Below are 13,982 nucleotides of genomic sequence, written 5' to 3' on the forward strand. Positions count from 1 at the left end.
TCAATTCCGAATGATCTGAACTAAAATGTTTCTTAGACCTTCAACATCTTTGCAGTACACCAATAGTTCTTTGGATTCTTGGCTTTTGGATGAGTCTGAAAAATCTGAGGTGACAAACAAGTCAGAAAGATGCTTTCTAAGAGTCTCAACTACTTGCTGGAGAGCTACTTTGTTAAGTGTCGAAGCAAGCTTGTTCATCCCTACAATTAGTAGAATAGTACAAGACTATCATACCCGTGAAGGAAAAAAAAGGTTCGAATTAAAAGTCATTTTGTGACACAGTGGTTCTATAATATCTATTTAAAACAATCAAGATAAAGTCTGAACTCTGATCTGGGGCAACAGCTTTAGCAAACCTCATTGCAAGCTGTACCTTGGCTCTTTCAAATTTTCTTGGCAAATTATTTGTGGTTCTATTGCTGAGGTAATATATCTTTTTATTTTTAATCTGAAACTGAAAAGGGCTGATGTGGAGTGATTCTGATAAGTTTTTACCAGTAGATGTAGCACCTTCAACCTTTTCTCTAGAAAGTAAAATTTATTTGGGCTAATAAATCAAAATCAGTTGTGTCTTTAACTAAATCTTCGTAAGTGGCAGTACTTAATTTAGTTTGAATTAAAATGCGCTTTAACTTTATGTGATTGTGACAAATTACGGAACCAACTGGACATTTTTGTTGTAATGTTTTGAAACATTTGTTGAAATATTTATTGAAATACTTCCTACAGCAGACGAGTTTTTATCAAGAATTCATGCATTGGGTGACAGCATCTTCTTCAAGGTTCCTTGCTAAAATCATGAATGTTAAATATTAATTTTAAAGGTTTAGAAATTAAAGTTTTTTTTAATTAAAACGCGGTTGTGTTTTTTTTTAAAATTATATATTTAGCATAAAACGCTCATTCTCTGTTCTGAATAATTAGTAATGCCATACAAATTACAGGGTACTTTTTAATATTATTAACAACAAAGTATGTAAAATTGACAATGATTGAAAGATATCACTTTTGAGCGTTGTCTGGTTTTCTCAGAAAAAGGCTCTTAACTTCTTTTAAAATAAATAGAGTATTTTTTTTACTTTTACTTTTTTTTAAATTTAAGTTCAAAAAAAATTCTCACCCTTTTTAAATTCTTGTTTTACTTGATTAGACAGTTCAGAAAATATAGTTTCATATCTAAACAAATTTATTTGAAAAATAATTTTTCGACTTTTTTTTTTATAAGTAATTACTTATAAAAAAAAAAAGAATAAATATTATATGCCTATAAAATGAAAATTCAATGTTAAATTGTACATATAAAAACATATAGGTACATATGAAAATATATATGTACATATGAAAATATATTTGTCATGTACATATGAAAATATAAAATGTCATGCAACTGTAGAAAAGAAATGTAAATTTTATATAATTCTATATTGGCGTTTAATAACCAATTTCACTTTATTTACAATCAATAAATCTACTTGTAATGTCTCTTTGTCAAATAAATTTATTTCATGATATATGATTTATATAATTAATTCAGAATCAAATGACTAGTCTGCCTTGCAAAAATGGTAACAGAGTGAAACTTAAATGTTTTAGATGCAATTTAAATTGGTCTTTATTTACTTCTAATTCATGTCTAATTTTTTTATTTATTTATTATTATTATTATTTAAAAATTTTTATTATCAAAAAAGCTAAATAGAAAAAAAACTGTAAATGTAATTTGGTTTAACCCTCAAATAGCAAAAATGTTTTAACTAACATAGGGAGAGTGTATATAAAATTTGTGAATAAACATAAAAATTGTTTGTCTAATAAATAATCAATTTTTAATCAAAATACAATTAAAGTTGCACAAAAAATATGGAAAGAAATATAAATGGTCAAAAATGCTTTGCTAAACAAACAAAAATAATCCTAGATAAAAAAAATTACAGAAAATTGTAATTATAAACGTAAAAATAATTGTCTAATGAGTGGAAAATCTTTATTAAAAATGTAATATATAAATGTGTTGTTTCTTCATAGAATGTATCTGATTAACAATTGGCTTTACAGAGGTTGAATGAAAAAAATGTTTTACCAATTAAAAACAATCCTTCAAAAAAATATTATTTTAAAGACACCATACTGTCAAAATGCATATAGGAATTGAAAGATGAAAAATTGATGATTTTATGTTAAATTGGTCCATTCTTAAAAAAGCACCTGCATACAAGAAAAATTTGAAATAATTATATATATATAAAAATATATATATATAAATGCAAACCAAGAATATTTATGAAGAAAATTTCTTATTAAAGTAGGAATCAGAATTGATATTTTAATGTAGGCATGAAATTAAATTTTTCCTAAAAAACTATGAAAGCAAGCAAGCTCAAAAAATAATTATAAAACTTCTTTATACTAAAAATATTTTAAAAAAATAACGCAGAAGAAAAAAAAAGAAATCTTTTAATAGATTTCTTTTTTTTTGTTGTGAAAATTTGTGAAAATTTACAGTAGTTAAGACATTAATGACTTCCTGTGCTTTAATTTTGGAATAACAGGTGAACAGTAAAATTTGAGATTATTTCAACGGTTTTTATTTTTGAATTTTTTTTGTGCACTGATTCATTTATTGCTTCTTTTTTAGAGCCCACTCTCTGTAGCTGCTGCTGGCAAAGTTTTATGAAAATATTCTTACTATTTTGTAATCTACATCAAAACGAAGCGTGAAAGTTTAATTGATCGTGTGTACAGATATTGTGATTCGCATTTCAAGGAAGGTAGAAAATTTAAAGTGGATCATTTTTGAAAGAAAATCACCCAAGAACAAGCATTTACAGACACATATTAATGTGGGAAAAAGCAAACTTCGTGTAGTTGGTTCTAGTTGAAAAGCTAAAATAATGAGTAAAACCAATATTACCTAGTTAAAAAGCATGATTGATGGTTTGTTCTGGCATTTCCACCCGACAAATTGCTTGAAAACACAAGTGCAGCCAATCTCACGTTGCGTATACAATTCAGCAACACACAAATATTGTTTACCGAAAAAACAGACCATTCCAGACCATTCTCCTGAGCAAGTGTTTAAGTTACATTCATGTTGAGGCAGATTGTGTAGAAAATTTTATGGGTGTGATTTCATAATTGATGATAAATCATACTTCACATTTTCTCACTCTGATAAGAAATCAAGCGTTGAATATTGGTCAAGCTATCCAAAAGTAGTTTCTTGTAGTGTGAAATACAAGTCCAAGGCAATGTTTGAAAAGTAAATGCTTGTATCGTTAGCAATTTCACCTCGAGGCATCTCAACACCCTATTTTTTTCCTTCAGGTCTTGCTGTCAAACAAAATGTGTATTTGAAAGAGTGCATTATCAAAAGACTGATGCCTTTTATTAAAAAACATCATCCTGAGGGTTTTTTGTGTTTTGGCCTGACTTTGCTTCGGCCCATAATGCTAAATCAGTGACAAGCTACTGGATCTCAAAAACATCACTTTTGTACAAAAAGCTGATAATCCTCCTGCAATGCCTGAACATCGTCCAATTGAGAACTTTTGGTCAATTTTGAAGGAAATGGTTTATAAGAACAATTGGCAGGCTACTTCAGTTGATGAATTAAAACAACAGATCAAGTATTGTTTGAAGAAAGTAGATGTAAATGCTGTAAAGAATATGTGTGGATGAGTGTATCGAAAGCTTGATTATGTAAGATGAAACGGGGAAACAAGTCTATTGCAAATTCAAAAATAAATTATTAGATTATAAATCTACGAACTGTTTTTTATTATATCAAAAAATATTGATCCACTGCAAAGCTAGAGCGTTTCAAAAAAAATCTCAAATTTTACTGTTAACCCATTAAATTGAATTTTTATGATTTTTTGTTGAAAAACAATGTTAAAAAAAAAAAAGATAAGTGATTTTATAGTAATTTAATTTAGTTTATTAATATAAATATATATATATATTTTTATATATATATATATGCATATATATATATATAAATATATATATATATATACATATATATACATATATATATATATACATACATATATATATATATATATATATATATATATATATATATATATATATATATATATATATATATGTATATATATATATATTTATATATATGTATATATATATTTATATATAAGTATATATATATTTATATATATGTATATATATATATTTATATATATGTATATATATAAATACATACATATATATTTATAAATATATATTTGAATTAAAAATAAAGGAAAATGCAAAGGCTTCAGTACATACATCGACTGACAAATAGCCTGACTCGCAACAGAGTGCTGCTTTATCGACTGAGGATTTGGGATGGGACAGCAATCTTTTCTCTCATTATTTTTCGTTTTACTTTCGTTACTTTTATTAAAGTGCTCTATTTTATCTTTAGGGAGCAATAATGATATTAGGAAATTGTGACTTATCATATGGACTAATTATAGTACATATATATCTATATAAATATATACTTTATGCATGTCCAGGACTAGCCCGCTATTGCTAGAAATGCATAAAGTATTTTATTGTGGCAACTTGACCACTACTTTTAGATACTTTTAGAGAACTTCCTAAATATGCTCAAGAAAATCCTAACTTTTTAACAAAACACTTACAAAAAAAATGACAACGGAGACATCAACCAATATATATAATTATCAGGCCTTGTTTTAAAGCATTACATGTAGTGCGATATACATACGCCTTGAGCAATTTTACATAAGGAACTTTTTTATTATTAATATTAGGCAATCTTTTCTTTCATTATTTTTCATTTTGTTTCTTCTTTTTCTGAAAAATTAAATTGCACCTTTTTATCTTTAGAAAGCAAAAATGATATTAGGAAATTGTGACGTGTAGAGCGATTTAAATATGCCTTAAGTGATTTTGCATAAGCGAAAGCAACTTTACATAGGCAGTAAGCGAATTTTTACCATTTTTTAATTCTTATATTATACAAAAAGTGGTAAGATAAAAGAAGTAATTAATTTTTAAAAAAGTGGTTTCCAAATGTCAATGCCGTAATATTATGCAAAATGAAAGTAGTTTCTAAATGTCCATGCTGTAATATTATGGTTTTAAGCATTTCCTCATATTTTCTTCTTGCTCATCAGTAATTATACGTCTAATTGTCACAAAATTTATTACTTCATAATTATAGAGCTTTTGTTTCAATAATTCACTTTTACACATGTTCGCTTTAATTTTAAATATGGCAGATAAGTTAGTTCTTTCAGTGCAAAAATCATTATTAAAACAGCAAATATTTACTCACAAAGAAATCGAAAATTATATATTTGAAGAATGATTAATGAAAAGATATATTTGATGAATGATAAATGAAATTGATAAGGAAGGATTAATGCTTAGAAAAGGTGTGTAGTATGATACAAATAAAAAGTTTGAAATCATTCAAAATATGAATGTATAATGTGATATAGAACTTTGGGCAGCTTCATGCTCTGCTAATTACCGAACAAAAAGTGAATATTAGTGAATAAAATTTTGTGTTTAAATAGTATGATTATATATTCTTAAACTTGAATAATAACATTTTGTAGTGTTATAGTGTTGAAAATAGTCAAAATCTTTTTTTAATTTATTAATAAAAAAACACACGATGTTTTTCAAAAACACAAGGCATTTAAAGACTACTACAAAAAAAAAAGCTGGACTAATAGCGACCGTAATTTTAAAAAAAACGAGACTGTTAAAGGGTAAACTTTTTTTTTTCTTTACTCATATATCAGTTTTAAATTGGCTGCATCAAAAACTTGCAACAAAGTTATTTTTTTTTTTTTAATATAAGTTATCTACACCAATATGATTTTAATAATAAAATAATAAACTTTTAATAAATTAAGCAAATAAATTAACGCAATTTTTTTGTTTGTTAAATTTTTTTTAATAAAAAGTTATTTGTAGTTGTTAAATTAAAAAAAGTTATTTGTAGTTGTTAAAGTTGTAGTAGTTAAATTTCTAATTGCAAAGCCGCAATTAGAAATTTAAGAAATAATTAAAAATTTTAAAAAATCAAAAATTTAACATATTTCAATTCATTTATGCAAATGACGAGAAAAGAAATTTATTAATATCAAACATTTTTAAAAATTCGATATTAAATATATTTAATATTAAAAAAATTATAATAAAATAAACAATTTTTCATAGCAATGAAAAAAAGCGATTGTAAAACATTTAACTTGTTATGCGGTAATTAATACTACTGCAGTAATTTAAAAAAGTTAATGTCTTTAAAAAATAAAAAATTAAAGAGAACTTTATGACCTTAAATATTGGGTTAAGCTAATGCATTAGGCATTCTTTATCTAAAACAAGGCCAATATATATATATATATATATATATATATATATATATATATATATATATATATATATATATATATATATATATATATATATATATATATAAATATATATATATATATAAATATATATATATATATATAAATATATATATATATATAAATATATATATATATATAAATATATATATATATATAAATATATATATATATATATATTTATATATATATATATATATATATATATATATTTATATATATATATATATATATATGTATATATATATATATATATATATATATATATATATATATATATATATATATATATATATATATATATATATATATATATATGTATATATGTACACACACAAAATTTAACATAAAAATAAAATATTATATAATGTTTGCTTATAAATTTACTTTTATATAAAATAAGACTTACATAGAATTATTTTCATGAAAAATTTTAAACTGTGACTTTTTCTTATATTCCTCAAAGTCATTAGTAGATCCACGATCTATAAACACCTTGCAATTCTCGTTTATTACAAAGAAAACATCCATTGATTTTCGATTTTCTGCATTGGATGTTGCAATTGTAATTTTTTCAACAAACTCTTCTGACCAATTAATCAAAACATTTCCTATAGTTTTATCTTTATCTAAAGGCTCATTGTTACCTTCACATTTTTTAACAAACACAATTAAATTTGAATTTGATCTAGATATAGCATCTACAAGAAGATGGCGCAGAAAAACTTCTTCTGGATTCACAAATAGAATTACAGATGCAGATTCTTCTCCCGAAAAATCTTTGCAGTCAGTTACAAGAATGTTCATGTCATTTGTTAACTTTTTTTTAACAGCGATTTTTGTTTCTAATGATGGTGAGATTTGCTGCAAATGTGGTGAATAAGTTACTGCTTCAAAATTTCCAATTATATCTATTGCATATGCAATAGATTGCACCTCTTCCATATTGCTGCATATAACAACAGTTTTTCTTAATACATTAAAACATAGTTTCTCTAACATAATGGACAATAATTTTACAGATTGTTTATTTGTTATATCATCAAATGGTAAATGGACAACTTTGGGTTTTTCTCCTTTAATTGAGTGTCCGATAATACCAGATTTGAAAACATATTCAGTCTCCATATAATTATTTGGATCAACATTTATAGTACTTTTTGTTATTTTCTTTGCCATGTGATCTAAATCAAAATCATAAAAATCGTTTGTATCAATAAATTTGTTTTCTACTCTCTCTGAAGACTGATCTGATTTAAAGTCTTTTATATTTTCAACAGATGGAAAATTATTATCTTTAATTACCTTAACTGTATCATTCAAGTCAAAATGTGATGTGTCATTAGATTTTTTATCATCTTTCTCATAGTTTTTCACGGAAATGGTTGTTATATTTTGAGAATAATTTTTAGAAAAAAATATCAAATCTTCCTTTTCTGCAATCTGCAAATCTTCACCTTCTATTAAATTGTTTTTTTTATTTTCTTGCAATATTCTTAAGCTTTGCTTTGGAATATTTAAAACACTTTTTGTTTCACAAATAGTTTTTTGAGCAATATCGATTATTAATTTATTGTATTCAGTAACTCTCATTGATTTATTTAGAGATATGACCTTCATTCCTATTACTTCTTCTTGAAAGAAATTTTTTTGTAATGTACGCTTTCGTTTATTTGTTACCAATTCTCGATTTTTTGTAACACTCTCAGGAATAAAAACAACTAAAGACTCTTTTAATATTGATGTAAACAAATGTTTAATTTTAGCTGCATCTTTTTCTTTAACATATTCTTCAGAAAGTTCTTCAAGTACAAAACTTACTTTATTATCTTCGGAACGAGCTAAATACTCCAATAATTTTGGTAGAGAAATGTTTGTGTTTAAAATATTTTTGTTCTGACACATAATTTTCCATAAATTGTACAAATTATCACAAACAATCTCAACATTTGATGTTTTCTCAATACCTTCAACAAACTCTTTCATTTGGCATTCATACAAGCTAAAATGGTTACAACATATATAATACAAGGTGATTGGATTTTCTGATTTTTTTGCAATACAATTTTTAACAATCTCTTTTCCTACTATAGATTTTCCTGAACCATACCCTCCAGTGATGATTTTTTTCAATGCTTTATCATTGATTGCATTCCTTTGTTCATAATTAAGAAGCAATGTTTGTATCTGTTTTTGAGTATCTGATTCTAGTGTGGGATAACAATGGTCAACTTTAGTCATTAGGATCATAGTTAAACTGATGATTTTTTTAAATAGTTCTTCATTATTTTGTGGATTTACTTTTTTAATGCAGTATTCTGCAACTGATCTCCACCATCTTATAAAACTCTCATCTTCCATGTCATCTTTACATAGAAACAATACTTGATCTAAATCAAAACTCTCAGAGAAGTGAAAAAATAACTCTTCTTTTAAATCTTTACGATCATGTAAAGGTAAAACTACAATTCCCAAAATAATCAGTTTATTATTGTGAATAAGAGGATTGTTAACATTAACAAATAATATGACATCATTTAAACAACTCTTATATTCCAGCTTTAAGTTATCCGTTGAAGTAGCAACATGAGCAATTATAACAAGGTTTAGCTTACAGAAAAATATCATTACTCTATTTTCTTCGTTATAATAAGTGAAATTTTCAACATTACACTTTAGAAGAGATGCATGATAACGCAAACGGTAACCAGGTAAAACAGCACGTAGGCTTGTTTTATTCACAGTAAATAGACCAATAAATTTGGAAACAACAAAATCTACATTTTCATTGTTAGCAATAGAAGAAGAGACATGAATAACATCATTATAATCAGGAAAATTTCTATTAAAATAATCTAATGCAATTAATTCTATTGGTTTGTCAACAGGTACATTTTTTAAACAAATCTTGTTTATCTCTCTCCAATCCAAAGATTTTAATGTCTTTATATTTTCACTAAATTCATTGTCAAAAACTGGTTCAGGAGTAGCAATAAACAAACCATTATAGTGCAACTCAAAGTTGAAAATACCTGAATGAAAAAAGTTAATTCTTAAGGGCTCAAAAAAAAAAAAAAAATTTTCACCACAAAATTTTTTATTTGAAATCTTTCCCAAGTGTTTATATTGTATTATATTGTTATTATAAAAAGCTGTTTATAAGCTTTATAAAAAACATATATTATATTGTTATTATAAAAAGCTGTTTATAAGCTTTATAAAAAATATATATATTTTTTTTAAATAGCTTTTTTTTAATGCCATTATACAGTTTATAAAAAAATATAAAACAAGTTTCAAATAAAACATATAACTAGAATTATATTAGTTAACATATTAAAATTTATGAAAACATTATCATAAAACTTAGTGTCATAAAACTTAAAACTTAATAATTTTGCACTATCAAATCAAAAAAAAACTAAATTTATCATATCATATTTTATATCAATCGCTTTAAAGATTTATTGCTTCTTGATCTTAATGGTGTACTCTGAAAAATATAAATAGAAACATTAAATGGCTTTGAGCATATTAAGCATATCTATTAATTGAGTAATAGTGAAATGAAGTAACATAACTTGACTGGTTGTTTTGATTTATTTTATAGGTAAATTTACAGTTATATACTTTATCATTAAATAAAATCACACTAAGTTTAGCTTTAAAATAGAAGCAGAAAATTTTTGTTCTTCACGTAGAGATTTCAAGTAATTTAAACTCAAAATTGTCTTATTTTTAAAAAAACCTCCTCGCAAAAGCAAAGATGATACTTCTATTTATAAGTTGCAAAAAGATGATACTTCTATTTATAAGTCGCAAAAGCAAAGATCATACTTCTATTTATAAGTCAAGCTTAGTGTGACGTTATACACTTTATAGATGAGAGACCTTACAAAATCCTCAAGCAAAAACATTTATACTATATTTTTAAGAATAACCACAACAACAACAAAAATATTAAAATAATTAAAAAAAGAAAAAAACATAAAAACATTTTGTTAAGAAAAAAGTATATGTAAAAAGCAATTGCAATTTGCGATTGCAATGCACAGAAATCGAGCTGTTTCCAATTCAACAAATAAAGTAAAAACAAACATGTAGATACATAACCATAAAAAAAAAGAAAAGAAAATCAAAAAAAAAATTTGTAATAAGAATTCATAAAAAATTTCTGAGAACAAATCATTAAAAAAGTTTTTAAAATAATATTAAAAAAAAGAAATCATAAAAAAACAAAAATCATAAAAAAATAGAAATCATATAAAAAAAAAGAAACATTTGAAAATGGAAAAATATTTTATGGGTTTACATTAATAATTAGATTGCGATTTGACAAAATTTTGATTTGAATTATTTTATTTTTAATGTGAAAAATGAAAATAACAATTAAAAATATTACCTGTGATAATAACAGAACAATCATTTTGAAAACTTTTTTCTTTTGAATCTTGAAATGAAAACTTAAAATTGATTTTTTCATTTTCAAACAATAAATTTTCCACTTTCACAAACAATTTACCATTCTTTCTTTTTGTTAAGTAATATTCAGAATTATTTTTCTTATAATTAATAACTTTCCAATTATTACTATCACTACATAATTGAAATTCAACTTCTCTACAAAATTCATCTTTTAAGTCAAACTTAAATACACAGCCGTGTGGAATTCGACATTCGATTGTGCTGTAAAAAAAAAATAATAATACATTCTCTTAAAAGTATAAGAATTCTCTTAAAAAAAAACATCTACTTTTTTTTAAATAAATTTATTATTTGGTTTTACACAATTAATCTTTGATGGAGAGACATAATTTTTGTCTATATTAGTATATTATATATAAATTTGTTAGCAGATAAGAAATGATTTATTCTTTAATATATATTGCAAAACTACTTTACATTCCTTCAAATATAAATTTAAATGTCTTCTTCGTTTGAAATATAATGCGAGCACGAAAAAATGCTGGCAGGATGGTCTTTTTCAAGTTAGCCTGCGCAATTTAAAAAATTAATTTTTTTCAGCTTCTTAAATTAAAATAAAAATAGCGAAAAGAATGCTTAAATACTAGATAAAATAATTAAAAAAAAAAACTGGTAAAAAAACATTTTTTAATAAAGTTGAACAAAACAAAACTCTTTTATTTTTTTGTTAAGTGCTTTTTTATGTGCTCATGAAAGTTTTGCAGGCATGTAGGCAAACATGAAAGCGCTGGCTAAACAGAGAAAACTGAAATTATCAATTAAAAAGATAAATACTTTAAATGTTATATTTAATAAGTAACAAAAAATAAACAACATACAAAGATTTTTAATTACCTTACGTTCTTATGACTAAAGTTGTAATCTAAAATGTAAAAATTTATAGTTGAGTTTTTTTTTTCTTAATAGGAGGTTTGTTATCAAGTTGAATTCAGAGAATATCAACTTGATAACAAACCTCCTATACAGCCTCCTATGATTTGTTTTATATAATTATATATATATATATATATATATATATATATATATATATATATATATATATATATATATATATATAATATATATATATATATATATATAAATATATATATATATATATATATATATATATATATATATATATATATATATATATATATATATATATATATATATATATATATATATATATATATATATGTATATATTTTCTGTTAAAATATATATTTTATATATATTTTATAGAAAAGCTGTGAAGAAAAATGAAATTTTAGTTTTATTAATTAAATTTAAGACTTAGCTATCTAAAAATATTGCCTTTTGTTAAATTTAGAAGATATTGAATTTTTTTTTAAATTTTTATGTGAAAAGCTAATGAATAAAAGCAGTTAACATATTTGTCCACAGTTGAATAGGCATACGACATAAATTAATAGCCTTATGACTAAAATGATTGAGTTATCAACTTTTTACAGATTTTTAAAGATTAAATATTATTTAAAGTTTGATTTTGTTTACAAAACATAAAAAAAGTATTGTTATTATCATCATGAGGAAAATAAATCTTGATCTAGAAAAAAATATTGTGGAAAGGCTTAAATCCTGACAATCTTATCGTGAAATTGCTGCTGAGTTCGGAAAGTCTCATAATCTCATATATAAAATCAAATTGCGCAATAATTTAGAAGTAAATAAGCCTAAAAGTGGTTGAAAGAAAATGTTTACACCAAGAGACCAAAGAACAATCACTCGTTTAATTGCTTCTGGAGAGTCTAAAACTGCAAAGGATGTTACTAATTTAATGAATAACAGCTACGGAACTTATGCTTCAGTGTGGACAGTCAATAGAGAGCTCAAAAGAATTGATTTTCGATCCAGAAGAAAGATCAAGAAGCCATTGCTAGTTTCTCGTCACCGCCAAGCTTGTTTAAATTATGCTAAACTTAATGCACACATGACTTTTGATGACTTTTATGACTGGATTTGGGCAGATGAAAGTAAAACTAATATGTTTGGATCAGATGGTATAAGATATACTTGGAGAAAGCTTAATTCACCATTAAGTGCTCGAGATTTCACACTAACTGTTGGATATGGCAGTGAAAAACTCTTGTTTTGGGGATGTTTCTGTGCTCATGGAGTCAATGAATTAGTGAAAATTAATGGAATAATGAATGATGATGACTATATCAACATCCCTAAGGTCAGATATTTCAAGTCCCTTCGAAAATGGGGCAGAACTGTACGCAACATGATGTTCATGCAAGACAACGACCCCAAGCATAAGGCTGATAAGACCATTAAATTCCTTCACAAGAAGAAATTGAAAGTTGTTGACTGGCCAGCACAAAGCCCTGATCTTAACCCACTCGAAAATTTATGGGCAATAGTTAAACAACGGGTCTACAACTTTCCTACTCCACCTTAGAATAAGGATGAACTTTGGGCTTGTGTACAAGAGGTTGGGTACTCAATTACAGACAAGGAATACTGCAAATTGGTTGCTCGTGTTCCTGAAAGAATTCAGGCTGTAATTAAATTTAAGGGAGGATAAACTTGATATTTATTTACTACAATATGTTATTTGCTTTCATTTGCGACAAAATTGTCACCATTAGCTCTTCACATAAAAATTTTTAAAAAAATTCAATATCCTCTAAATTTAATAAAAAGCAATATTTTCAGTTAGCTAAGTTTTAAACTTAATTAATAAAACTAAAATTTCATTTTTCTTCACAGCTTTTCTATTGAAAAAAATATAAAATATTTCTTTATTCAAACTTAATGAAAAATTGGAAAGCACGAAAGGAAAAAAATGATTCTTATGCCAACACATATGTCACTTTTGATTACTTTTGACTTTCGTCCAACATTTGTGTGTTTGACGAAATTCAAAACCATTAATTTAATCACAAGTTAATCGTTTTTTAAAAAAACAGCAAAAACGCAAATTTAATTGACCACAATGTTTTTAAAAACATTCTGAATGTTTTTAAAACATTCTGAATGTTTTTAACAATGTAAACAAAGTTTTTATTTTTATTTTTTATAATAAAATGTTTTTATTTTTGTTTTTTTTACTGTAAATCATGTGAGGAGTGTTGCTACATCGACTATCTT

At 24.6% G+C, this 13,982-nt stretch overlaps 1 protein-coding gene across 1 annotated transcript in view; it reads right to left on the bottom strand.

Annotated features, from left to right (window-relative positions):
* LOC136074136 (uncharacterized) overlaps positions 1-13,982 on the bottom strand; it is a 25,020-nt gene continuing 11,038 nt past the window's right edge. Inside the window, exons 2-6 of the mRNA XM_065786437.1 lie at positions 11,718-11,745; positions 10,801-11,084; positions 6,808-9,430; positions 1,121-1,176; positions 1-200 (exon numbers count right to left, since the gene is read on the bottom strand). Of these exons, the coding sequence (XP_065642509.1) occupies positions 1-200; positions 1,121-1,176; positions 6,808-9,430; positions 10,801-11,084; positions 11,718-11,745 (3,191 nt within the window). The remainder of the gene's footprint in view (positions 201-1,120; positions 1,177-6,807; positions 9,431-10,800; positions 11,085-11,717; positions 11,746-13,982) is intronic.

Source organism: Hydra vulgaris, chromosome 01 (genome assembly GCF_038396675.1).
Source record: "Hydra vulgaris chromosome 01, alternate assembly HydraT2T_AEP".
NCBI lineage: Eukaryota > Metazoa > Cnidaria > Hydrozoa > Anthoathecata > Hydridae > Hydra > Hydra vulgaris.